General features: G+C 42.4%; 2 protein-coding genes across 4 annotated transcripts in view; both read left to right on the plus strand.

The window, feature by feature from the left end:
- The first annotated feature begins 5,718 nt into the window (after positions 1-5,718).
- LOC139564662 (death-associated protein kinase 2-like) lies at positions 5,719-20,044 on the plus strand. 2 transcript variants are annotated; one of them, XM_071384380.1, is made up of 12 exons: positions 5,719-5,912; positions 14,700-14,823; positions 15,098-15,319; positions 16,126-16,264; positions 16,437-16,566; positions 17,303-17,351; positions 17,475-17,501; positions 17,758-17,910; positions 18,023-18,068; positions 18,264-18,353; positions 18,586-18,672; positions 19,016-20,044. In XM_071384380.1, exons 2-12 carry the CDS (start codon positions 14,762-14,764, stop codon positions 19,094-19,096), a joined length of 1,086 nt encoding a protein of 361 aa, XP_071240481.1. In that variant the 5' UTR covers positions 5,719-5,912; positions 14,700-14,761; the 3' UTR covers positions 19,097-20,044. The 2 variants fall into 2 exon arrangements, with proteins under 2 accessions (XP_071240481.1, XP_071240482.1); XM_071384381.1 differs by lacking the exon at positions 18,586-18,672 and having other exon boundaries at positions 5,774-5,912; positions 19,016-19,245.
- Positions 20,045-20,962: 918 nt separating this feature from the next.
- LOC139564661 (rho guanine nucleotide exchange factor 2-like) overlaps positions 20,963-24,227 on the plus strand; it is a 54,878-nt gene continuing 51,613 nt past the window's right edge. For both annotated transcript variants that reach the window (XM_071384377.1, XM_071384378.1), the window contains exon 1: positions 20,963-21,103. The gene's annotated coding sequence lies outside the window, so the exon portion shown is untranslated. The remainder of the gene's footprint in view (positions 21,104-24,227) is intronic.

The raw sequence follows: 24,227 nt of genomic DNA on the forward strand, positions 1-24,227 counted from the left end.
TTTATTGCATGACATAAGTATTTGATCACCTACCAACCAGTAAGATTTCCGGCTCTCACAGACCTGTTCGTTTTTCTTTAAGACGCCCTCCTGTTCTCCACTCATTACCTGTATTAACTGCACCTGTTTGAACTCGTTACCTGTATAAAAGACACCTGTCCACACACTCAATCAAACAGACTCCAACCTCTCCACAATGGCCAAGACCAGAGAGCTGTGTAGGGACATCAGGGATAAAATTGTAGACCTGCACAAGGCTGGGATGGGCTACAGGACAATAGGCAAGCAGCTTGGTGAGAAGGCAACAACTGTTGGCGCAATTATTAGAAAATGGAAGAAGTTCAAGATGACGGTCAATCACCCTCGGTCTGGGGCTCCATGCAAGATCTCACCTCGTGGGGCATCAATGATCATGAGGAAGGTGAGGGATCAGCCCAGAACTACACGGCAGGACCTGGTCAATGACCTGAAGAGAGCTGGGACCACAATCTCAAAGAAAACCATTAGTAACACACTACGCCGTCATGGATTAAAATCCTGCAACGCACGCAAGGTCCCCCTGCTCAAGCCAGCGCAAGTCCAGGCCCGTCTGAAGTTTGCCAATGACCATCTGGATGATCCAGAGGAGGAATGGGAGAAGGTCATGTGGTCTGATGAGACAAAAATAGAGCTTTTTGGTCTGAACTCCACTCGCCGTGTTTGGAGGAAGAAGAAGGATGAGTACAACCCCAAGAACACCATCCCAACCGTGAAGCATGGAGGTGGAAACATCATTCTTTGGGGATGCTTTTCTGCAAAGGGGACAGGACGACTGCACCGTATTGAGGGGAGGATGGATGGGGCCATGTATCGCGAGATCTTGGCCAACAACCTCCTTCCCTCAGTAAGAGCATTGAAGATGGGTCGTGGCTGGGTCTTCCAGCATGACAACGACCCGAAACACACAGCCAGGGAAACTAAGGAGTGGCTCCGTAAGAAGCATCTCAAGGTCCTGGAGTGGCCTAGCCAGTCTCCAGACCTAAACCCAATAGAAAATCTTTGGAGGGAGCTGAAAGTCCGTATTGCCCAGCGACAGCCCCGAAACCTGAAGGATCTGGAGAAGGTCTGTATGGAGGAGTGGGCTAAAATCCCTGCTGCAGTGTGTGCAAACGTGGTCAAGAACTACAGGAAACGTATGATCTCTGTAATTGCAAACAAAGGTTTCTGTACCAAATATTAAGTTCTGCTTTTCTGATGTATCAAATACTTATGTCATGCAATAAAATGCAAATTAATTACTTAAAAATCATACAATGTGATTTTCTGGATTTTTGTTTTAGATTCCGTCTCTCACAGTTGAAGTGTACCTATGATAAAAATTACAGACCTCTACATGCTTTGTAAGTAGGAAAACCTGCAAAATCGGCAGTGTGTCAAATACTTGTTCTCCCCACTGTATATACACTGCTCAAAAAAATAAAGGGAACACTTAAACAACACAATGTAACTCCAAGTCAATCACACTTCTGTGAAATCAAACTGTCCACTTAGGAAGCAACACTGATTGATAATACATTTTACATGCTGTTGTGCAAATGGAATAGACAACAGGTGGAAATTATAGGCAATTAGCAAGACACCCCCAATAAAGGAGTGGTTCTGCAGGTGGTGACCACAGACCACTTCTCAGTTCCTATGCTTCCTGGCTGATGTTTTAGTCACTTTTGAATGCTGGCGGTACTTTCACTCTAGTGGTAGCATGAGACGGAGTCTATAACCCACACAAGTGGCTCAGGTAGTGCAGCTCATCCAGGATGGCACATCAATGCGAGCTGTGGCAAGAAGGTTTGGTGTGTCTGTCAGCGTAGTGTCCAGAGCATGGAGGCGCTACCAGGAGACAGGCCAGTACATCAGGAGACGTGGAGGAGGCCGTAGGAGGGCAACAACCCAGCAGCAGGACCGCTACCTCCGCCTTTGTGGAAGGAGGAGCAGGAGGAGCACTGCCAGAGCCCTGAAAAATGACCTCCAGCAGGCCACAAATGTGCATGTGTCTGCTCAAACGGTCAGAAACAGACTCCATGAGGGTGGTATGAGGGCCCGACATCCACAGGTGGGGGTTGTGCTTACAGCCCAACACCGTGCAGGACATTTGGCATTTGCCAGAGAACACCAAGATTGGCAAATTCGCCACTGGTGCCCTGTGCTCTTCACAGATGAAAGCAGGTTCACACTGAGCACATGTGACAGACGTGACAGTTCTGGAGAACGTTCTGCTACCTGCAACATCCTCCAGCATGACCGGTTTGGCGGTGGGTCAGTCATGGTGTGGTGTGGAATTTCTTTGGGGGGCCGCACAGCCCTCCATGGGCTCGCCAGAGGTAGCCTGACTGCCATTAGGTACCGAGATGAGATCCTCAGACCCCTTGTGAGACCATATGCTGGTGCGGTTGGCCCTGGCTTCCTCCTAATGCAAGACAATGCTAGACCTCATGTGGCTGGAGTGTGTCAGCAGTTCCTGCAAGAGGAATGCTATGGATTGCTATGGACTGGCCCGCCCGTTCCCCAGACCTGAATCCAATTGAGCACATCTGGGACATCATGTCTCGCTCAATCCACCAACGCCACGTTGCACCACAGACTGTCCAGGAGTTGGCGGATGCTTTAGTCCAGGTCTGGGAGGAGATCCCTCAGGAGACCATCCGCCACCTCATCAGGAGCATGCCCAGGCGTTGTAGGGAGGTCATACAGGCACGTGGAGGCCACACACACTACTGAGCCTCATTTTGACTTGTTTTAAGGACATTACATCAAAGTTGTATCAGCCTGTAGTGTGGTTTTCCACTTTAATTTTGAGTGTGACTCCAAATCCAGACCTCCATGGGTTGATAAATTTGATTTCCATTGATAATTTTTGTGTGATTTTGTTGTCAGCACATTCAACTATGTAAAGAAAAAAGTATTTAATAAGAATATTTCATTCATTCAGATCTAGGATGTGTTATTTTAGTGTTCCCTTTATTTTTTTGAGCAGTGTATATATGTGATCATCTGACCACAAGTCAGAGACACCACTATGATGACACACCAAATGTGTTTGATGGATCCTTTTGGTCTTCTTCTAATGCCTCTTAAGGCCAGGCACCACAGGCTAATGGATTTTTTCTTATTTTCTCTCATCAGACTGAAACTTTACCAGTTTAAAGTATACATAAATAATAACAATATACAATATACTGTATTACAAGTTTTATTTATTTAAAAATTAAAATATGCAAACGAGTCAAACCGACCTTAAATATGCACTAATTTGCATATTACGGGAATCTATTTTTAAACACATTGCTTCAAGGCAGAATGTTTTGTTTTGTTTTATTGTGATAAGACACTCAATGGTCAGACTTTTACAGATCAGTTTATCAAAATATTGTCATTTCATTGAATTATCAAAAAAACACATGTATGATGGAGGCATATTTTTAACATATTTACACATAAAATGACACAATCAAAACGACACAGGATATAAAAAAAGCCTCTGTAAAAGTCTTGACTATAAAACCTAAGAACCTGTGTGTAATTATAATTTAAAAAAAACCTGTGTGTGAAATAATGGGAATGTCCTTTGAAGGCTGAGAAAAATGAATTGGCGCACAGATAACATGTCATTTTAAGAAAATGTCCGATAAAGATGGGCTAATGCAATTAAAATGTACTTTCCATAAATATGACCAAGTATGTCACATTAATTAAACTGTTATTCATATATCACTTCTAAACTGACAAATTAACATCAAAAATACCTCTTACAAATACATTAGCACGTTTAATACATTTGTTTCAAGCAATAGAAAATATGGTCTGTTGGGCAAATATGCAGTTTTGGGAAAATTCGCATATCATTTTGCTCAATTTGTCACATACAAGGATTTTGTATGGCTGTTGAAATGTGCAGAACATTAATCAGCTATGCCTGCTCCATATGTAAGGCCCTCGTTGAGTTGTTGCTGGTGACGCTTTACTTTCATGACAGTGTCATGGGACCTGCTCCTACGCTTGGCAAACTCCATTGAAGAAGCATCAGCTCTCACAACTCCTCTGATTGCTCCAGTGTCAACAAAGTGCTGCCAAGCCAAAATTTGGTCATCACATTTGTTATAGCAGTGTCTCCCTCATTGAACGTGTAATGGCTGCTCCGTCAATGCGGCTTTTGCCCACGAAGACAGTTTTGGGGCATCGCGACCATATTACAGACATTCATTTGCATTCTGGGTTCGATATTACAGACATAACTGCAGGACTAAATATCAGCATGTTACCCTATGTAAATATTAGCATATCAGCATGTATTTACTTTATGTAAAGCTAATTTCCACTAATCACATTAGGCTACAGCCCTATGACGCTGTAGGCCCATTTTACAGTCTAATTGTATAGTTCTGTTTTCCTACCACTCTTTTTTTATTAACTTTGAATATATTTGCTGGAGCAAGGAAATAAATATTATTTATACACAGCAAGTCACCTGACAATGATGGGCTACTCTCCCTTTTTATTTACCTGTCATTCTCCTCTCATGTCTCTGATATGAACTGAGACGCAAGGAAGGAATCGTAGGACTTATTTTCTTTAGAGCTGCATAACCAAGTCCAAGTTCGTGGGCTAAAATAACCATATTCACACATATCAAATGCCACATTTCCCCTGGAGCACTCCTGCAGCCTGGAGGAAGTGTAAACACTCCTCCTAACTGCATCACTATCACCTTCACAGTCTGCACATTCTATCATGACTTAATTACCTAATCACTGGTTGGTGAAGTCTATGGTGATTTTCAGTCCAGTGTTTAGACACTTAGGCCAAATCAGGTACAGGTTGGTTTATTTGAGACATGTGAAATAAAAGCCACTGTTGTCTGGTTGATCGCTGCTAGTTGTCATCTTCATCTCAACTAATTTGCGTCTCAAAGCACTGTTGCGGCCTACCGCCTTTTCCTCCTCAACCTGTACTGTCACTGCCTCGATCGGCGGATCAGGCACGTTTTTTCTTTCATTCACTGCTTTTCTCGCATTGGCTAACTGCGACCATCTATTTTATTCACATACTGTCTGTATATTCTTCTAGATTTTCAAATGTAGTCTCTCTTTACGTTGATTCTTCGCGGGAGATGCTTTCAAACATGGAAGTGGTGTGCGGCACTTGAGGCATTTTAACCAATCAGGTTGCCGTAAGGGCCATTAAATGCCAGTAACCAGTCGCATGTCAGGAAATTTCTAATCTTTTAACACTACGTCTATGGGAAAATATAATCCAAAAGTAACTGAAAGTAGCCTAATCGGATTAAGTTACTGCGTTTGGGTAATGCAAAATTATGTTGATTACAACGTTGTACAGGTAACTAGTAACTAACGGATTACATTTAGGGTTACCTACCCAACCCTGCCTTTAGGGTACTTTTTTACCACATCACACAGTAGGCTACAACTCCAGTGTACTGTGCAGTAGGCCTATTTGCAAATGGCACGCAACATATCCAAGAAATTGGATTGTAGTAGACTAATCAGTGGATTGATTCAGGGACACCACAGGCACCTTTTATAGTCTACATGAATATTGGAGTTTAAAAACAATTTAAAGTATGCGAGGGCTTTCCTTGGTGTATGTCGCGTATCTCTAGCTCCCCTGTAGGCTTGGGTTACCAAAGCGCATTGAAATAAAGGGAGCCGTCGAACCAGTCTGGCTACTACTCTCTCTCCGGCACGGAAACTGGTTGCTGTTGGAATACGGCACAACCAAATTATTTCATTTCAAGGGAGACACATTTACTTTACATTCGGGCGTTCGTAAAGCCTACTACACAGGTGAAGAAATTGAAAGTTGTGACACGCCCAACCTCTCATCATAGCTGCGCCCGAGATTATCGTGAATTTATTTGGGTGAGTAGTTTTAACTATAACCACCGTCTACAGACCTTTTTCTCAAACGAAAGATGACCCAAAATCCGTTTATTTGAGTAGGTTTATTTATGAGGAGCCATTTCCCTCTTGTCTGTCTGTTGGTTCCATTTGAGGGAAATCAAGCGATGTTGGCCATAAAAAAAGGGATGTGTAATGTCAAACAAAACCCATGGACGCCGCTTTTACAATGTCACAAATTACGCATCAACTTTTCCATTGTCACTTGTTTCAGGCCTGAATGGATGATGCCACGTTAGATTCTATCCTTCACACACAAGTGGCCAAAGCATTCCACTCCCCTTCATGTCAATTTTCACAATTGTTTGATATAAATAACCCACTTCTCATTCATGCACTCTGTCTGTCTGTCTGTCTGTCTGTCTGTCTGTCTCTCTCTCTCTCTCTCTCTGTCTGTCTGTCTGTCTGTCTGTCTGTCTGTCTTATGGGACATAGCTGTGGTGATACCCTATATGTGTCCTAATCTCTGGGGCTATACAGATGCCATATCTTAATTTGATCATCCTGTTGCAGTAATGTTCCTGGACAACAGGAAATGCAAACTTGTAGTGTATTCAATGTTTAAAAAGGCTTCTAAAATGTGTAATTTCCACATGTCAGACTTGGTTTGCCTTAATGAAAAATGTATCAACCACAGGAGGTTGGTGGCACCTTAATTGGGGAGGATGGGCTTGTGGTAATGGCTTGTGCGGAATTAGTGGAATGGTATCAAACGCATGGATTCCATGTGTTTGATGCCATTCCATTTGCTTCGTTCCAGCCATTATTATGAGCCGTCCTCCCCACAGCAGCCTCCTGTGGTATCAACCCCTACAAAAAATGTCTATTGATTATAACAATTCCCATTTCCTGTTGCTCCAGGATTATATTCCTGTTGTGTGAAACAGGCTCAAATTAAGATACAGCATCTGTATATGTTTTTCTATTTGGACAGTCAGTCCTTGACAATGGATGTACTGGAGTAGACGTTTTACTAGTGTTACAGTAGTCTAGTAGTGGACCAGAATAGGTCATGCATATGACATGCAGTCAAATACACATGCACATACACGTACATAGAGTCACATGTACACAGTCACAAGTTCACACACAAATTAACTTTAAGGCACACCTGGTAATTGAAATGCATTCCAGGTGACTATCTCAACTGTGAAGTAACACATGGAATCATGTAGTAACCAAAAAAGTGTTAAACAAATCAAAATATATTTTACATTTGAGATAATACAAAGTAGCCCCCTGTTGCCTTGATGACAGCTTTGCACACTTGAGGCATTCTCTCAACCAGCTTCACCTGGAAGGCTTTTCAAACAGTCTTGAAGGAGTTCCCACATATGCTGAGCACTTGTTGGCTGCTTTTCTCCCACTCTGCAGTCCAACTCATCCCAAACCATCTCAATTGGGTTGAGATCGGGTGATTGTGGAGGCCAGCTCATCTGATGCAGCACTCCACCACTCTCCTTCTTGGTCAAATAGTCCTTACACAGCCTGGAGGTGTGTTTGGTAATTGTCCTGTTGGAAAAACAAATGATAGTCCCACTAAGCGCAAACCAGATGGGGTGGCATATCGCTGCAGAATGCCGTGGGAACCATGCTGGTTAAGTGAGCCTTGAATTCTAAATAAATCAGTGTCAACAGCAAAGCACCATCACACCACCTCCATGCTTCACTGTGGGAACCACACATGTGGAATTCATCCGTTCACCTACTCTGCATCTCGCAAAGACACAGCGGTTGGAACCAGAAATCTCAAATCTGGACTCATCAGACCAAAGGACAGATTTCCACCGGTCTAATGTTCATTGCTTGTGTTTCTTGGCCAAAGCAAGTCTCTTCTTATTAGTGGTGTCCTTTAGTAGTGGTTTCTTTGCAGCAATTGGACCATGAAGGCCTGACTTATGCAGTCTCCTCTGAACAGTTGATGTTGAGATGTGTCTGTAACTTGAACTCTGAAGCATTTATTTGGGCTGCAATCTGAGGTGCATTTAACTCTAACTTATCCTCTGCAGCAGAAGTAACTCGGTCTTCCTTTCCTGTGACGGTCCTCATGAGAGCCAGTTATATCAAAGCGATTGATGGTTTTTGCGACTGCACTTGAAGAAACTTTCAGTTCTTGAAATTATCCGTATTGACTGACCTTCGTGTCTTAAAGTAATGATGGACTGTTTCTCTTTTGTTATTTGAGCTGTTCTTGCCATAATATGGACTTGGCCCTATTTGGTAAAAAAACACCTTCCTTATACCACCCCTACCTTGTCACAACACAACTGATTGTAGCAAATGCATTAAGAGGCGGCAGGTAGCCTAGTGGTTAGAGCGTTGGACTAGTAACCGAACGGTTGCAAGATCGAATCCCCAAGCTGACAAGGTAAAAATCTGTCGTTCTGCCCCTGAAGAAGGCAGTTAACCCACTGTTCCTAGGCCGTCATTGAAAATAAGAATTTGTTCTTAACTGACTTGCCCAGTTAAATAAAGGTTAAAAAAAAAGAATAATAAGGAATTCCACAAATTAACTTTTAACAAGGCACACCTGTTAATTGAAATGCATTCCAGGTGACTACCTCATGAAGCTGGTTGAGAGAATGCCAAGAGTGTGCAAAGCTGTCAAGGCAAAGGGTGGATACTTTGAAGAATTTCAAATATATTTTGATATGTTTAACACTTTTTTTGGGCTCCAGAGTGCGCAGCGGTCTAAGGCATTGCATCTCAGTTCTTGAGGCGTCACTATAAACACCCTGGTTCGAATCCAAGCTGTATCACAACTGGCCGTGATCGGGAGTCCCATAGGGCGGCGCACAATTGGCCCAGCGTCGTCCGGGTTTGGCCGGTGTTGGCTGTCATTATAAATAAGAATTTGTTCTTAACTGACTAGCCTAGTTAAAGGTTAAATAAAAAATAAATATACATTATTACATGATTCCATATGTGTTATTTCATAGTTGTGATGTCTTCACTATTATTCTACAATTTAGAAAATAGTAAAAAATAAAAACCCTTGAATTAGTAGGTGTCTAAACTTTTGACAGGTTCTGTATACACGTCACATGTCCTGCCATTGTCTCCCAACAAAGGCATAGACACAAACACCCTGTCATCAGACTCTTCTCTTTTCAAACTAGCACACATACACAGACACACTGTCATTTCACACATGCATGCATGCACACATACACAGACACACACATCCTGGTTTTTTTTACCATATTTTTTCCAATTTGCATCAATGTCAGACAGACATTCAGACAAATGCACCGGTGTGAGCGAACACACACACACAGACAGAAAAATTATTGTGAGCCCATAGCCACAGGAAGGTGTTTGGGGGTGCGTAGTTACAGACAATATCCACACTGGGCTGAAGACCAGAGTTACCGCTTACAAGGAATTGGACATGGACGCATACAAGAAAGCCCGATATGACCTCAGACGAGACATCAAACATGCAAAAGAACAATATAGTAGGAATCCTATTACATGGGCTCCAACTCTCATTTTATGTGGCAGGGCTTGCAGACGATAATGGATTACAAAGGGAAATCCAGCCGTTTAAAAGTTTTTCTCACATCGGCCATGGAGAGCGAGATCACACAATAATCCTAAAAACAGGGGCTTTCAGGAAGGGAGCATAAAAAGATTGTGTGATCTCGCTCTCCATGGCCGATGTGAGCAAAACGTTTAAACGGGTTAACAATCACAAGGCCGCCTGCCAGACAGAATACCAGGGTTCGTTCTCAAAGCATGTGCAGGCCAGCTGGTAGGTGTCTTCAGATATTTTCAATATCTCCTTGTCCCAGTCTGTAATCCCAACATGTTTCAAGCTGACCAACATTGTTTAAGTGACTATCGCCCTGTAGCACTCACATCTGTAATTATGAAGTGCTTTGAAAGGCTGTTCATGACACACATCAACAACATCATCCCAGACTCCCTAGACCCACTCCAATTTGCATACTGCCCCGATCCACAGATGATGCAATCTCAATTGCACTTCACACTGCCCTCTCCCACCTGGACAAGAGGGGAAATAACTATGTGAGAATGCTGTTCCTAGACTACAGCTCAGCGTTCAACACCATAGTCCCCACTAAGCTCATCACCAAGTTAGGGACCCTGGGACTGAACCCATCCCTCTGCAACTGGACCCTGGACTTGCTGACAGGTCGGCCCCAGGTGGTGAGGGTAGGCAACAACACCTCCACCCCGATGTCCCTCAACACAGGCCCACCGATGGGTTTGTGCTTAATCCCCTCCTGTACTCCCTGTTCACCCACGACTCAAACACCATCATCAAGTTTGCTGACGACACAACGGTGGTAGGCCTGATTACCGGTGACAGTGAGTCAGCCTGCAGGGAGGAGGTCAGAGACTTACCAGTGTGGTGCCAGAACATCAACCTCTCCCTCAACTTCAGTAAGACCAAGGAGCTGATCATGGACTATAGGAGAAAAAGGGGAGAGCACGCCCCCATCCACATCGACAGGGCTGTTGTGGAGCGGGTCGAGAGCTTCAAGTTCCTTGGCGTCCACATCATTAATGACTTAACATGGTCCACACCCACACAGTCGTGAAGCGGGCACGGCAGCACCTCTTTCCCCTCCGGAGGCTGAAAAGATTTGGCATGGGCCCTCGGATCCTCAAAGTTCTACAGCTGCACCATCGAGAACATCTTGACTGGCTGCATCACCGCTTGGTATGGTAAATGACAGCAAAGCGCTATAGAGGGTGATGTGAACAGCCCAGTACATCACTGGGGCTGAGCTCCCTGCCATCCAGGACCTTTTATATCAGGCAGTGTCAGAGGAAGGCCCGAATTGCCATAGACTGTTCACTCTGCTACCGTACAGTCGTGGCCAAAAGTTTTGAGAATGACACAAATATTAATTTTCACAAAGTCTGCTGCCTCAGTTTGTATGATGACATTTTGCATATACTCCAGAATGTTATGAAGTGTGATTATGAATAGTGATTGCAATTAATTGCCAAGTCCCTCTTTGCCATACAAATGAACTGAATCCCCAAAAAACATTTCCACTGCATTTCAGCCCTGCCACAAAAGGACCAGCTGACATGTCAGTGATTCTGTCATTAACACAGGTGTGAGTGTTGACGAGGACAAGGCTGGGGATCACTCTGTCATGCTGATTTGAGTTTGAATAACAGACTGGAAGCTTCAAAAGGAGGGTGGTGCTTGGAATCATTGTTCTTCCTCTGTCAACCATGGTTAACTGCCCGGAAACACAAGCCGTCATCATTGCTTTGCACAGAAAGGGCTTCACAGGCAAGGATATTCCTGCCAGTAAGATTGCACCTAAATCCACCATTTATCGGATCATCAAGAACTTCAAGGAGAGCGGTTCAATTGTTGTGAAGAAGGCTTCAGGGCGCCCAAGAAAGTCCAGCAAGCGCCAGGACCGTATCCTAAAGTTTATTCAGCTGCGGGATCGGGGCACCACCAGTACAGCGCTTGCTCGGGAATGGCAGCAGGCAGCTGTGAGTGCATCTGCACGCACAGTGAGGCCAAGACTTTTGGAGGATGGCCTGGTGTCAAGAAGGGCAGCAAAGAAGGGCAGCAAAGAAGCCACTTCTCTCCAGGAAAAACATCAGGGACAGACTGATATTCAGAAAAAGGTACAGCGATTGGACTGCTGAGGACTGGGGTAAAGTCATTTTCTCTGATGAATCCCCTTTCCGATTGTTTGGGGCATCCGGAAAAAAGCTTGCCCGGAAAAGACAAGTTGAGCACTACCATCAGTCCTGTGTCATGCCAACAGTAAAGCATCCTGAGACCATTCATATTTGGGGTTGCTTCTCAGCCAAGGGAGTGGGCTCACTCACAATTTTGCATAAGAACACAGCCATGAATAAAGAATGGTACCAACACATCCTCTGAAAGCAACTTCTCCCAACCATCCAGGAACAGTTTGGTGACGAACAATGCCTTTTCCAGCGTGATGGAGCACCTTGCCATAAAGCAAAAGTGATAACTAAGTGGCTCGGGGAACAAAACATCGATATTTTGGGTCCAGGGCCAGGAAACTCCCCAGACCTTAATCTCATTGAGAACTTGTGGTCAATCCTCAAGAGGTGGGTGGACAAACAAGAACCCACAAATTCTGACAAACTCCAAGCATTGATTATGCAAGAATGGGCTGCCATCAGTCAGGACGTGGCCCAGAAGTTAATTCACAGCATGCCAGGGCGGATTGCAGAGGTCTTGAAAAAGAAGGGTCAACACTGCAAATATCGACTCTTTGCATCAACTTCATGTAATTGTCAATAAAAGCCTTAGACACTTATGAAATGCTTGTAATTATACTTCAGTATTCCATAGTAACATCTGACAAAAATATCTAAAGACACTGAGGCAGCAGATTTGGTGAAAATGTATATTTGGGTCATTCTCAAAACTTTTGGCCATGACTGTACATTGATCTGGTACTGGTACTCCCTGTATATAGCTTCATTCTTTTGTGTTTTATTTTCTTCCTCTTGTGTTACTATTTAGTTATTATTAATATCTTTAAACTCTGCATTGTTGGGAAGGGCTCGTAAGCAAGCATTTCATGGTAAAGTCTACACCAGTTGTATTCAGCACATGTGACAAATACAATTTGATTTGGTATTTAGTGATAGAACTTCCCATGACGGAGTGTGAGGAGTATATAGATGTATTATCCGACTATTGATTGGAACCCGTTATCATGCCGTACATCACTCATACACAGAAACCCCCAGGCCCTGCAGACGAGCCACATAGGGGCATATGGACACACCTCTCTGTCTTTCTCTTTTCACAGAATGATTCTCATCTGTGTTGTGGTTAAGCAGGCCCGTGGTTAGTTAGTGTGTGCGTGCTGACAGCACATTGGGGTGTTCACTGATAAATGAAGGATATTTCCGGGGATATGTAAATATTTACAGATACAGAGCATGCCTTTGTGCTCCAGCATCAGCATGGAAGGATGTGTGTTGGTGGTTGTGTGTAAAGAATAATTATTTAGTTTTCGTTGCTAAATCAACAAGCCATAATGGAACATTTGTTAAGCATTCATTAACGTGATGTAATAACATCTCTCTTACCCATTTAACATTCATAAACAACTTCCATACCTCAGGCAAGGTGATGTCGTCTCTCTCACACACACACACACACACACACATATACAGACACGCAGCAGAAAATGTCTGTTCTATATAAAACATCCGGATAAGGGCGCTGTCAGTGGCTGCCTTTGTTCAAGTTATCAGTGTTAGTGCAGGACTAACCATCAAACACACACATGAAATGCAAGGAAGCAGTGTAGTAGTTTGAGTTTTTTTCAATCGCTTTGGTGATCTTTTCATAAGTATGTGGTGCATTTTCTAATCTCTTAGTGTACAAAACTCCAAACTGGTAAGACTTGTAAAACAGCAAATCTTGAATACAAAATAAAAGGTTTTGAATATATTTTGTTTGGAGACTTTCACCCCACAAGCATTGATCCAAAATATATGTTTAGGGAAAGGGGGATACCAGTCAGTTGTACAACTGAATGCATTCAATTGAAATGTGTCTTCCCCACTGAATCAGAGGTGGCTGCCATAATCGACATCCATGTCTTCGGTGCCTGGGGAACAGTAGGTTAACTGCCTTGCTCAGGGGCAGAACGACAGATTTTTACCTTGTCAACTCCGGGATTCGATCCAGCAACCTTTCAGTTATTGGCCCAATGTTCTAACCACTAGTTTACTGTGAAATACCATGAGAACATTGATTTAATCACAAACGCATCATGATATCTTCTGAATTTAGTTATTTTAACTAACAGTTCATCTAATAGCAACAAATGCAAGATGCAAAATTGCCCTTTGAATGTAATGTATATTACACTGTTTTCACGTTAGGCAATACACTGGCACTACCCATAAAAATAGACTGAAAATGTATTTAATTTCTATCCCATGTGTGATCAAATTGCTATAGCGTAAATTTAAAGGGACTGTTCCCGCGTTCGGGGAGACTGCATTCACAGTAAACGCTGCATATGTCGCCTCAATCAGAAATGACCTTTAAATTTCAATCGCGTTATAGCGCTGAACTTTCACAATACAAATTTAATTGGGGCCTAGATTTCAATCGTGCTACAGCGCAGATCTTCAGCATTAAGTATTGCATCGAGTCAATTGGAAATGTGCTTAGAGTTTTGAAACAACTGCCTTTTTGAGGATCTGTTTTGTACTAACCGTTGTGACGTACTTGTGAACATCTCACCAAAGCGATTGAAAAAACTGTAATGTTATACAAATCATGGGGTTTGGCTGTTTTCTTGTGTTCGTAGCTACGCGAAGTAGGGATGATAAATACATTTGAAAAAATCCTGCCAAACCCCCCCTCCCCCCAAGCCAACCTAAAACATCTGGAAAGGGAAAGGGGGATACCTAGTCAGTTGTTCAACTGAAATGTGTCTTCCGCATTTAACCCAACTCCTCTGAATCTGCCAGCGACCACTGTTGTGTGGGTTGGTGTGTGTGCCTTTTTCAATTTATGTCCATGTCTGTTTCCATTAGTTTATAGTTTATCTACTTTGGTCTTGCTGCTATAAGCTTGTCATAATTCTATCTACACACAGAGTTCTGTTTATTGTCCCGGCATTCTTCCATGGTTCCTGATGCTGTCTGGTGCCTTTACTTGCTTCTATCTTTGAAATACATTTTAGTTTACCTTCCACATCTGTTCTGTCATCCCTCTTTCTTCCCTCACTTCTACAGAATGCAGTAGCTCTGGAAAACAATCAGAAAAAGAGTGTGAGGGAGGGAAAAAGAGCAAGACCATGGCTCAGATTAAACTGCAGAATGTGGAGGACTACTATGAGATTGGAGAGGTTCTTGGCAGGTGAGTGAGAAGGTTTGGAGTATTGAATGAAACAGCACTAGACTTGAATTTACGTTCATTTGAATTGATTTGAATTTAACTTTACGTAATTTACTTATAAAGCTAGGAATACACTGCTAAGTAAATAGTACTAGAAAGGTGCAATGCCCCTCAGTTACCCTCTCTCAAATTCAAACAGGCTTTAGGCCTATTAGCATCACAGGAGTAGTTCAGCGTAATATAGAGCACAATGCAAAAGTTCCCTATGATAACATCCCTCTCTGCCCCCCTCTAGTGGTCACTTTGGGCAAGTGCGTGCGGTGCTGGAGCGGGCATCCGGGGTCCGCTGGGCGGGGAAGTTCCTGAAGCTGCGTCGGAGCGCCAGTAGTCGCCTGGGCCTGGAGAGGAAGAGTGTGGAGAGGGAGGTGGAGATACTGCAGAGCCTGCAGCACGCCAACGTCATGGCCCTCAGGGACGTGTTTGAGAGTCGCGCCGAGGTGGTGCTCATCGTGGAGCTGTGAGTCAAGTGGGGACAGATGGAGGGAGGGGGAGACCTCTGCTGGTCTCTGTCTCTCTGTCTGTCGTCCCCCCTCAGCCCACAGCAGGTGGGATGGAAATAGTTGCGTAGAGCACCACTCTCACTCCCACCCTGTTTAATGGGAACACAATGAGAAGCACTTGGTCCTGTCAGCCCATCTAATCCTCCTATCAATGCTAGAACTAATCTAGTAGTCCAGGCCAGACAGACAACTCAAAACTATTAATATAACTGAACAACCCACAGACACACACAACTGCAATCAACCTGGTGCTGTACTCCAAGAGACAAGAGTGTGCATGAAAGTGTGCATGAATAAAAGATCTTGAAGCAAACTTTTAGGCTGATTCGCTTTTGAGTAACTTTAATAGGAATGACTGAGATGCCATTTTCATAATTTGGTCTAGTTATTATAAGTCGACAGATGTAGGATCTTAATTTGAGCCAGTTTGATACAGCAGGGAAATAATCCTGCAGCAACAATACATTTTAATTATGTGGATTATAATTAATGGATATTTGTGTAGGGGTTGATACATTATTCATAAAGGAAAATCAAGTCTGAAATTTCAAAGTGGAAATTAAACTTCAGAAGCCTTTTAAAGTCTCAAATATATTAATGGTTTTAAATGTTCTCCTGCAGCAGGATGGTCAAATTAAGATCCTACATCTGTATGTGAGAAAGATATTCTACTGACAAACTTACATCTATTTAATTCTATATTTTTTTTCTCTCTCTTTTCTCTCTCCTCCACCCCCCCACTCCCCTCCCATCTCTGCTCTAGTATCAGTGGTGGGGAGCTGTTTGATTTCATAGCAGAGAAGGAGAGCTTGTCTGAGGAGGAGGCCATAGAGTTCCTGAAGCAGATCCTCAAGGGAGTTGGCTTTATGCACACTAAGAACATTGCCCACTTTGACCTCAAGGTGAGACACACAAGGATAGAAATAGAGCTGATAGAAAGCAGTGTTTCCCCGTACCATGAATTAGGTGGGACGGGCCCCCCCTTTCCTGACCCTTGTCTAAATCCATTTGGGCTGTTTTTCATTCCGTCAGGATTTGGCATTGTGTGTGTAACGCTCTCTGTTTTCCATTTAGCCAGAGAACATCATGCTGGCAGACAAGATGATGCCACACCCCCACATCAAGATCATTGACTTTGGACTGGCCCATCGCCTCAAACAGGGGGAGGAGTACAGGAGCCTCTCTGGGACCCCACAGTACATCGGTAAGTGGAACATTCCACGTGTTTACCGTCTGTGTTTGTTTGGTGGAAATTGTGTCAGTCAGTATGTGTGTCATGTGTGAGCATTTTGTTAGTGTGTGATAATGGTGTGTGTCTTCCTGTCTGTTTTAGTTTTTATTTAGCCTGAGCCTCTAGAAAGGTGCTGAGGTTTCCATGGAGACAGTTTCCAAGGGGTAGTAGTGTGGTTGTGGACAGGATGTGACATCAGAGCACGTGGTGGGGCGCTGGGGGTAGTGAGAGATGTGTGACTAGGTGAGCAGTTTCAACAGGCCTGAAGTACGTGATGCAACCTGAGTCGCCAACACAAAGAGTGTAACGGAATGATTACTTTAAGAAAGGGCAGGAGGGTTGCATGGGCATTATTGTAGGGCCATGGATTCTACCATAACCCACTCATTCCCCAACTAGTTGCCCATTTTCATGTGTTTTACTGTAAGATTTTAGAGCATTTAAAGTCTGTTAGAGAATGCCATTATGTTGTGCAACAGCAGTGTTAGCATCACCCAGTGTTTCCCTAACACAATGACACAGTGACTGTTGTGACAAAAGAAAGTTACACTCTCCTCTATTGTATTCTCAGGTCCTTACAAAATATGTCTCTATTTTTTTACTATTTGTTCCTTTCAGCTCTTACACATACTCTGTTCTTCTGGATAAGGCTGGATTGTGTTATGTGTATCATTATCTTTCTCTCTCTCCCTTTCCGTTCTCCTTCCAGCCCCTGAGGTGATTAACTACGAACCCCTGAGCGAGGCAGCCGACATGTGGTAACCATTACTACAATGTTATTCATTAGAAAAACAAAACAAAATGTCCCAGCTGTCTTGACTGCCAGGGTAAATAGTTTTGTGCACAAAGTCACTCATATCTCTCTTCTCTTTCCTCTCCAGGAGTATTGGTGTGATAACCTACATATTGTGAGTATACAGAACAAGTGGACAATTTGAACATAACATATCGTAGCTACCAGTGGAGGTTGGTGGGAGTAGCTATAGGAGGACGGGCTAATTGTAATGTCTGGAATTAAATTTATGGAACTGTATCAAACATGAAACCACGTTTGATTACATTTATTACATTGCAGCCATTACAATGAGCCTGTCCTCCTATAGCTCCGCCCACCAGCCTCCTCTGGTAGCTACACATATTCTCTAATACCCCCCTATTCTACAGGTTGAGTGGTTTGTCCCCCTTTCAAGGAGATAATGACGAAGAAACACTAAAGAACATCGTGGGGATGATCTATGAGTTTGAAGAGATCTATTTCAACCAGACCAGCGCCATGGCCAAAGACTTTATTGAGAAACTGCTGGTCAAAGACCCAATGTAAACAAATGATCACGCATTCATTCATTAGTGTAATTGATATGGTTATTGTCTATAACGTCTGTATACTATGCAACAGTCTATTACTTAATGATGTGTGTCCCTCCTACAGAGAGAGAATGACAGCGAATGAATGTCTACTACACCCTTGGATCAAGGTGAGATAGAATTGTGATTTGATTGGGGTAACTTTAATACATAAACCCAACATAAGCACATTATTGTGCTGAAGGTTTGAGTAGGAAAGCTTAAGTTGTGAGTATGATTCACACTGAAAAGCTGTGAACTGCATGTCACTTTGGATAAAGGCTAAAGCGTCTATTAAAATATCACATTAATTCCTTGTTTATCAGCCCCTCACGCGTAAACAGGCGGCTAACAGAAGTCGATCATCCATCAACATGAAAAGCTTCAAGAAGTTCAACGCCAAGAGGAAATGGAAGGTAAGGGCCAGTGGTGCATTTCAATACTCCACAGTAGCTTCCTCTTCTTTTCTCCTACCCTATATCTGCATTGGTGTGCAGTAGTCCTACAATATTGGTGAGAGGGGGACACCTGCTGGTCCAGACATTGTATTGCATCATATTTTCCTTATTTTTCTTTCAAAAGTCCTGCTTTCCTATGGACACCTTACCTTCTCTTTTCATACCCTTCTTAAACCCCCCCCCTCTGTAGATGTCGTTTAACATGGTGTGGGCGTGTAACAGATTATTTCGCCTGCAGTTGCAGTGTAAAAACAGGTCGCAGGAGGACCCGGAACTGGTAAGAGAGAGAAAGGACTGGGTCCAGGAGACGTGCTGGCTTCTGCTCTTTTATTAAAGTCTGACTAAGACCTGTAGAACTAGCTATGTGTACTGTCTGGGCAATCAATAATGCCAATTTTAGTCAATCGTAATATACTAATCAATTATATGCCATGAAAGGAACAAAAACAGGAAAACTACACCGCTAGCAGACAGAAATTTTGCACCCATATTTCATAATAATATTACTATACCTTTATTTGAACTGTTATAAAGCCTTTATTATCCTCTCAATATCAACATATTGATGAGGCTGTTGATATGCTTATATCTGACTATCTCTGCATTTGTCCACTTGTCAGAGGCAGTGTGAGAGCGACCAGGAGGACACGGAGACCAAGCCTGCTTCTCTCATTCGCCGCAGACTCAGCAGCAGTTCCTAAATAAGACCACTGGGGTCACTAACACAGCCTCAGACCACCTCTATCCATCCCACCATGGGGAAATGGAGAGAAGCCTTTTGTGAGTGATGCACCGGTCAACAATACTCTGAGTTACAGAATGACTGACTATGGCAGTGACAATACGCGTAACGAACACGTGATGTGCAGGTGCCTAAAGCCAGTGTTAGTCCACAGAGTTGAATCTTAATGTCTCAGACTTTGTTCCTGATAAAACCAGTGTAGTTTACAAACCTCTTCTGTTGCTCTTCACGCCCATTTGACCTAGGTGTAGCCATTTTCTGAAATGTATTTGTCTGTGCCTTTTAAGTTTGACGCATTTGTTTTCTGAAAATGCCAAAACCTTTGTTTATGTTTGATCGTTTACAGGATAGAGTTTGTCCCACTTATAGCTAACCTCAATTGCAATTATTCTGCCTTACAATATTATGTGGTTATTATTTAGCCTCTGACACATGTTCTGATATTGTTGACTGCTGTATGCCTATCAAAGGTCAAGACTTTTCCAAACTGATTTTATTTAATTTTCTTAGACATATGCATTTTATACAATTAACTAGAAAAAGTACTTGGTAACATACATTATTTGATTGTGTCATAATTTTGATATCATAAGTTTATACAGAGCTACTGTACTATACACAGTTATAGCCATGTTTGATATTGTTTGACACTGACATGTGTAATGTAGTCTTAGTGTGTAGAGCCCTTAAAAGCCTTACCAAACTTTATCTTAGATATACTTTATTGAACATTTCAACTATCTTTGGCTTATGTCAAGGGTCAAATTTATAGTTGTGTTTTTTAAATGGAAAGCTATTTTATAACCTTGTGTAGGCTTGTTTTTTATATATATAATAATGAGAGTTTAATACTGACAACCAAGTTTTGTGTGATGGTGAATAAAAAATGTTAGTCTATGATGTTAAAGCTATTACAGTATATACATTTGTTACTTTGAAAGCCCACAATTTTAAAAAGACAGCAGACTATTTGCACTGGGTTGAGTCATCCGTTTCTGTGACACATGATGTTACCATATTTGAACCATGAGGTCAAGATAGTCAGTAAACTGCAACCTGTATCTAGCTTGATCTCAGTGAACCCAAAGTGAACATCACAATCATTGTAAAAGTTCATTGTAACAGACAAACAGTTTAGAAGAAGTGAAGCCTACAAACTTCAGTCTTTCAGTTCTTATTCTAAGTGTTCTAAATTGGTTCCAGGCTGTCATCCTCATTCTTATCAAAGGGTGGGGAATTGTTGCCATTTTCCTCTGGGTTTATACAAGGGTATGGCGGTTTTGAAACTGGGGGTTGAATAGTTGGCACTTCCAAGATGAGCAGGATCCATGGAGTCAGCAGCATTCTTGGAGAGAGGGGGCCAAGGAAATAAAGAGCTTTCACACACTGTAAATTCCTGAATCTGCCCATGCCCTCTCTCCTTCCAATGTGCATCCTACAGAGCGCATGCCCGTTGCCATAGAGGACTCACAAACAGACGCACTCGAGTATGCAGAGGTGAGTTTGGTATTAGGCTACCATTAAAACTGAATAATGTAATAAGTATACAGTATATTTTGTAATTCGCACGCACGAACACCCACACATACAGGTGAGAGGAGATGCGAAACTGAGTAACAGGATACACACTTACGACTAGTCAAGCATTATCGTGGGAGTGGCGACTCATACACAGAGGGAGACAAACAACGTCAAACTGGTTTCCTCCTCGAGATCAAGTGACACATGACACGTTACCTGAAGACGTTAGGGCAATTCGGATGGTCTCTGTTTCTTTTTATTCATTGGACAAAGTAAAATGTGATTTTTTTAATCACCAAGACTGTGGTAATCTTATAATTTAACGGTTATTATACTGTAGTTTTTCCTGATTAAACCGTGGAAGACGTGAAAAGCATAGGAGAATCATTGCATCTGCGCGCTGATTTGAAAGTTGGCTATCGCAGCAGGTGCAGCCACCAAACCGGTGAGTCATTTGCAAATAATTTATAATTTTTTTTACCTGACCATGAACTAAATGTCAGTTAAAAAGTCTAAAATGTAGGTTTAAATTAGACATATTTGTTAAATGTATGTATACTGAACAAAAATATAAATTCAACATGCAACAATTTCAAAGATTTTACAGAGTAACAGTTGCTATAAGAAAATCAGTCAATTGAAATAAATTAATTGGGCCCTAATCTATGGATTTCACATGACTGGGAATACAGATATGCATCTGGTGGTCACAGATACCTTTAAAAAATGTAAGGGTGTGGATCAGACAGTATCTGGTGTGACCACCATTTGCCTCATGCAGCAAGACACATCTTCACATAGAGTTGATCAGGCTGTTGATTGTGGCATGTGGAATGTTGTCCCACTCCTCTTCAATGGAGGTACGAAGTTGCTGGATATTGGTAGGAACTGGAACACGCATTAACACATGCATTATCATGCTGAAACATCAGGTGATGGCGGCGGATGAATGGCATGACAATGGGCCTCGATCTTGTCACGGTATCTCTGTGCATTCAAATTGCCATTGATAAAATGCAATCGTGTTTGTTGTCCGTAGCTTATGCCTGCCCATACCATAACCCAACCGCCAGCATGGGGCACTCTGTTCACAACGTTGACATCAGCAAACCACTTGCCCACACGACGCCATACACGTGGTCTGCGGTTGTGGCAGCGGTTGGACGTACTGCCAAATTCTCTAAAACAATGTTGGAGGCGACGTATGGTATAGAAATGAACATTCAATTGTCTATCAACAGCTTGGGTGGACATTCCTACAGTCAGCATGCCAATTGCATGCTCCCTAAATCTTGAGACATCTGTGGTATTGTGTTGTGTGATAAAACTACACATTTTAGAGTGGCCTTTTATTGTCCCCAGCACAAGGTGCACCTGTGTAATGTTCATGCTGTTTAATCAGCATCTTGATATGCCACATCTGCCAGGTGGATTGATTATCTTGGCAGGAGAAATGCTCACTAACATGGATGTAAACAAAATTGTGAACAACATTTTAGAGAAATAAGCTTTTTTGTGCATATGGAACATTTCTGGGATCTTTTATTTCAGCTCATGGAACCAACACTTTACATGTTGCATTTATATTTTTCTTCAGTGTATTTTCAATGTGTGTCCTAGTTTATTTAGTCATGGGACATTCAAGGCATCCAGCCAGGTTCCCCAAGAATTTTGTAGCAGCCTACCAAGGGGACCATACTTTTCTAAAATGGGTTGGAAATTATATTTATTTCATCATCATGGTTCGTTTGACACAATTTAAATATTCAAATGACACCATTATCAGACATGACATCTATCAGTATGACGACACATCTGTATCACAGGCAGCCTACTGTATTTACCGTATAACCATTGTTTTTAAACATCTCAAATTGACTGAAAATATATTTTAAAGAACAAATTAACTGGGACAATGTAGTTTGGTTTATTCAAGTTGTGTTAACAACAGTGACAGAAACATGACATGTTTCTCCCCATCCTTCCCAAAGGGCTTCATGACTCATAAACTCATGCCTGGTTGGTAGTTAGTTAGGTAATGATTAAAGGTAGACAGAGGTATATCAAGTGTGCTTGCGTACTTTCAAGTTAAGTATTAGGTGGGTCACAGGAGTCATAAAAACTTCCCAATTGATGGCACTGATGGATGGGATGTTGGGGATGGGAGCTTTCTTCATGAGCCACAAATATTTGAAGTTAAAAAAAACAGTGAAAAGAGGAACAGGGCCAACAGGAAAGCTCAAGATATATATATATATATAAGGTTATATGGACATGAGGTCACAAACATTTTCAGCATGGTTGTATGTATGGTCCCAATAGGCCTATGTAACTCCAGTTAATAAGCTTAACCTTTTAATTAGGCAGATTGATACCATGACTTCAAAGGATGCTGGGTAGTACAACACATTGCACATGTGAAGCAACTGTGTAAGAAAATTGGAGTGCATTAGAGCACCCTGAATGTAAAGCTGGATTAAGAGAGACAGTTGAAATTGGAAGTTTACATACACTTAGGTTGGAGTCATTAAAATTTGTTTTTCAACCACTCCACAAATTTCTTGTTAACAAACTATAGTTTTGGCAAGGCGGTTAGGACATCTACTTTGTGCATGACTCAAGTAATTTTTCCAACAATTATTTACAGACAGATTATTTCACTTATAATTCACTGTATCACAATTCCAGTGGGTCAGAAGTTTACATACACTAAGTTGAATGTGCCAGCTTGGAAAATTCCAGAAAATTATGTCATGGCTTTAGAAGCTTCTGATAGGCTAATTGACATAATTTGAGTCAATTGGAGGTGTACCTGTGGATGTATTTCAAGGCCTACCTCTGCTTGACATCATGGGAAAATCAAAAGAAATCAGTCAAGACCTCAGAAAGAATTGTAGACCGCCACATGTCTGGTTCATCCTTGGGAGCAATTTCCAAATGCATGAAGGTACCACGTTCATCTGTACAAACAATATAAACACCATGGGACCACAAAGCTGCCATAACGCTCAGGAAGGAGACGCGTTCCGTCTCCTAGAAATGAACGTACTTTGGTGCGAAAAGTGCAAATCAATCCCAAAACAACAGCAAAGGACCTTGTGAAGATGCTGGTGGAAACAGGTACAAAAGTATCTACATCCACAGTAAAACGAGCCCTATATCGACATAACCTGAGAGGCCGCTCAGCAAGGAAGAAGCCACTGCTCCAAAACCGCCATAAAAAAGACACACTACGGTTTGCAACTGCACATGGGGACAAATATCGTACTTTTTGGAGAAATGTCCTCTGGTCTGATGAAACAAAAATAGAACTGTTTGCCCATAATGACCATCGTTATGTTTGGAGGAAAAAGGGGGAGGGTTGCAAGCCGAAGAACACCATCCCAACCGTGAAGCACGGGGTGGCAGCATCATGTTGTGGGGGTGCTTTGCTGCAGGAGGGACTGGTGCACTTCACAAAATAGATGGCATCATGAGGTAGGAAAATTAGGTGGAAATATTGAAGCAACATCTCAAGACATCAGTCAGGAAGTTAAAGCTTGGTCGCAAATGGGTCTTCCAAATGGACA

Source organism: Salvelinus alpinus, chromosome 35 (genome assembly GCF_045679555.1).
Source record: "Salvelinus alpinus chromosome 35, SLU_Salpinus.1, whole genome shotgun sequence".
In the NCBI taxonomy this organism is placed as follows: Eukaryota; Metazoa; Chordata; class Actinopteri; order Salmoniformes; family Salmonidae; genus Salvelinus; species Salvelinus alpinus.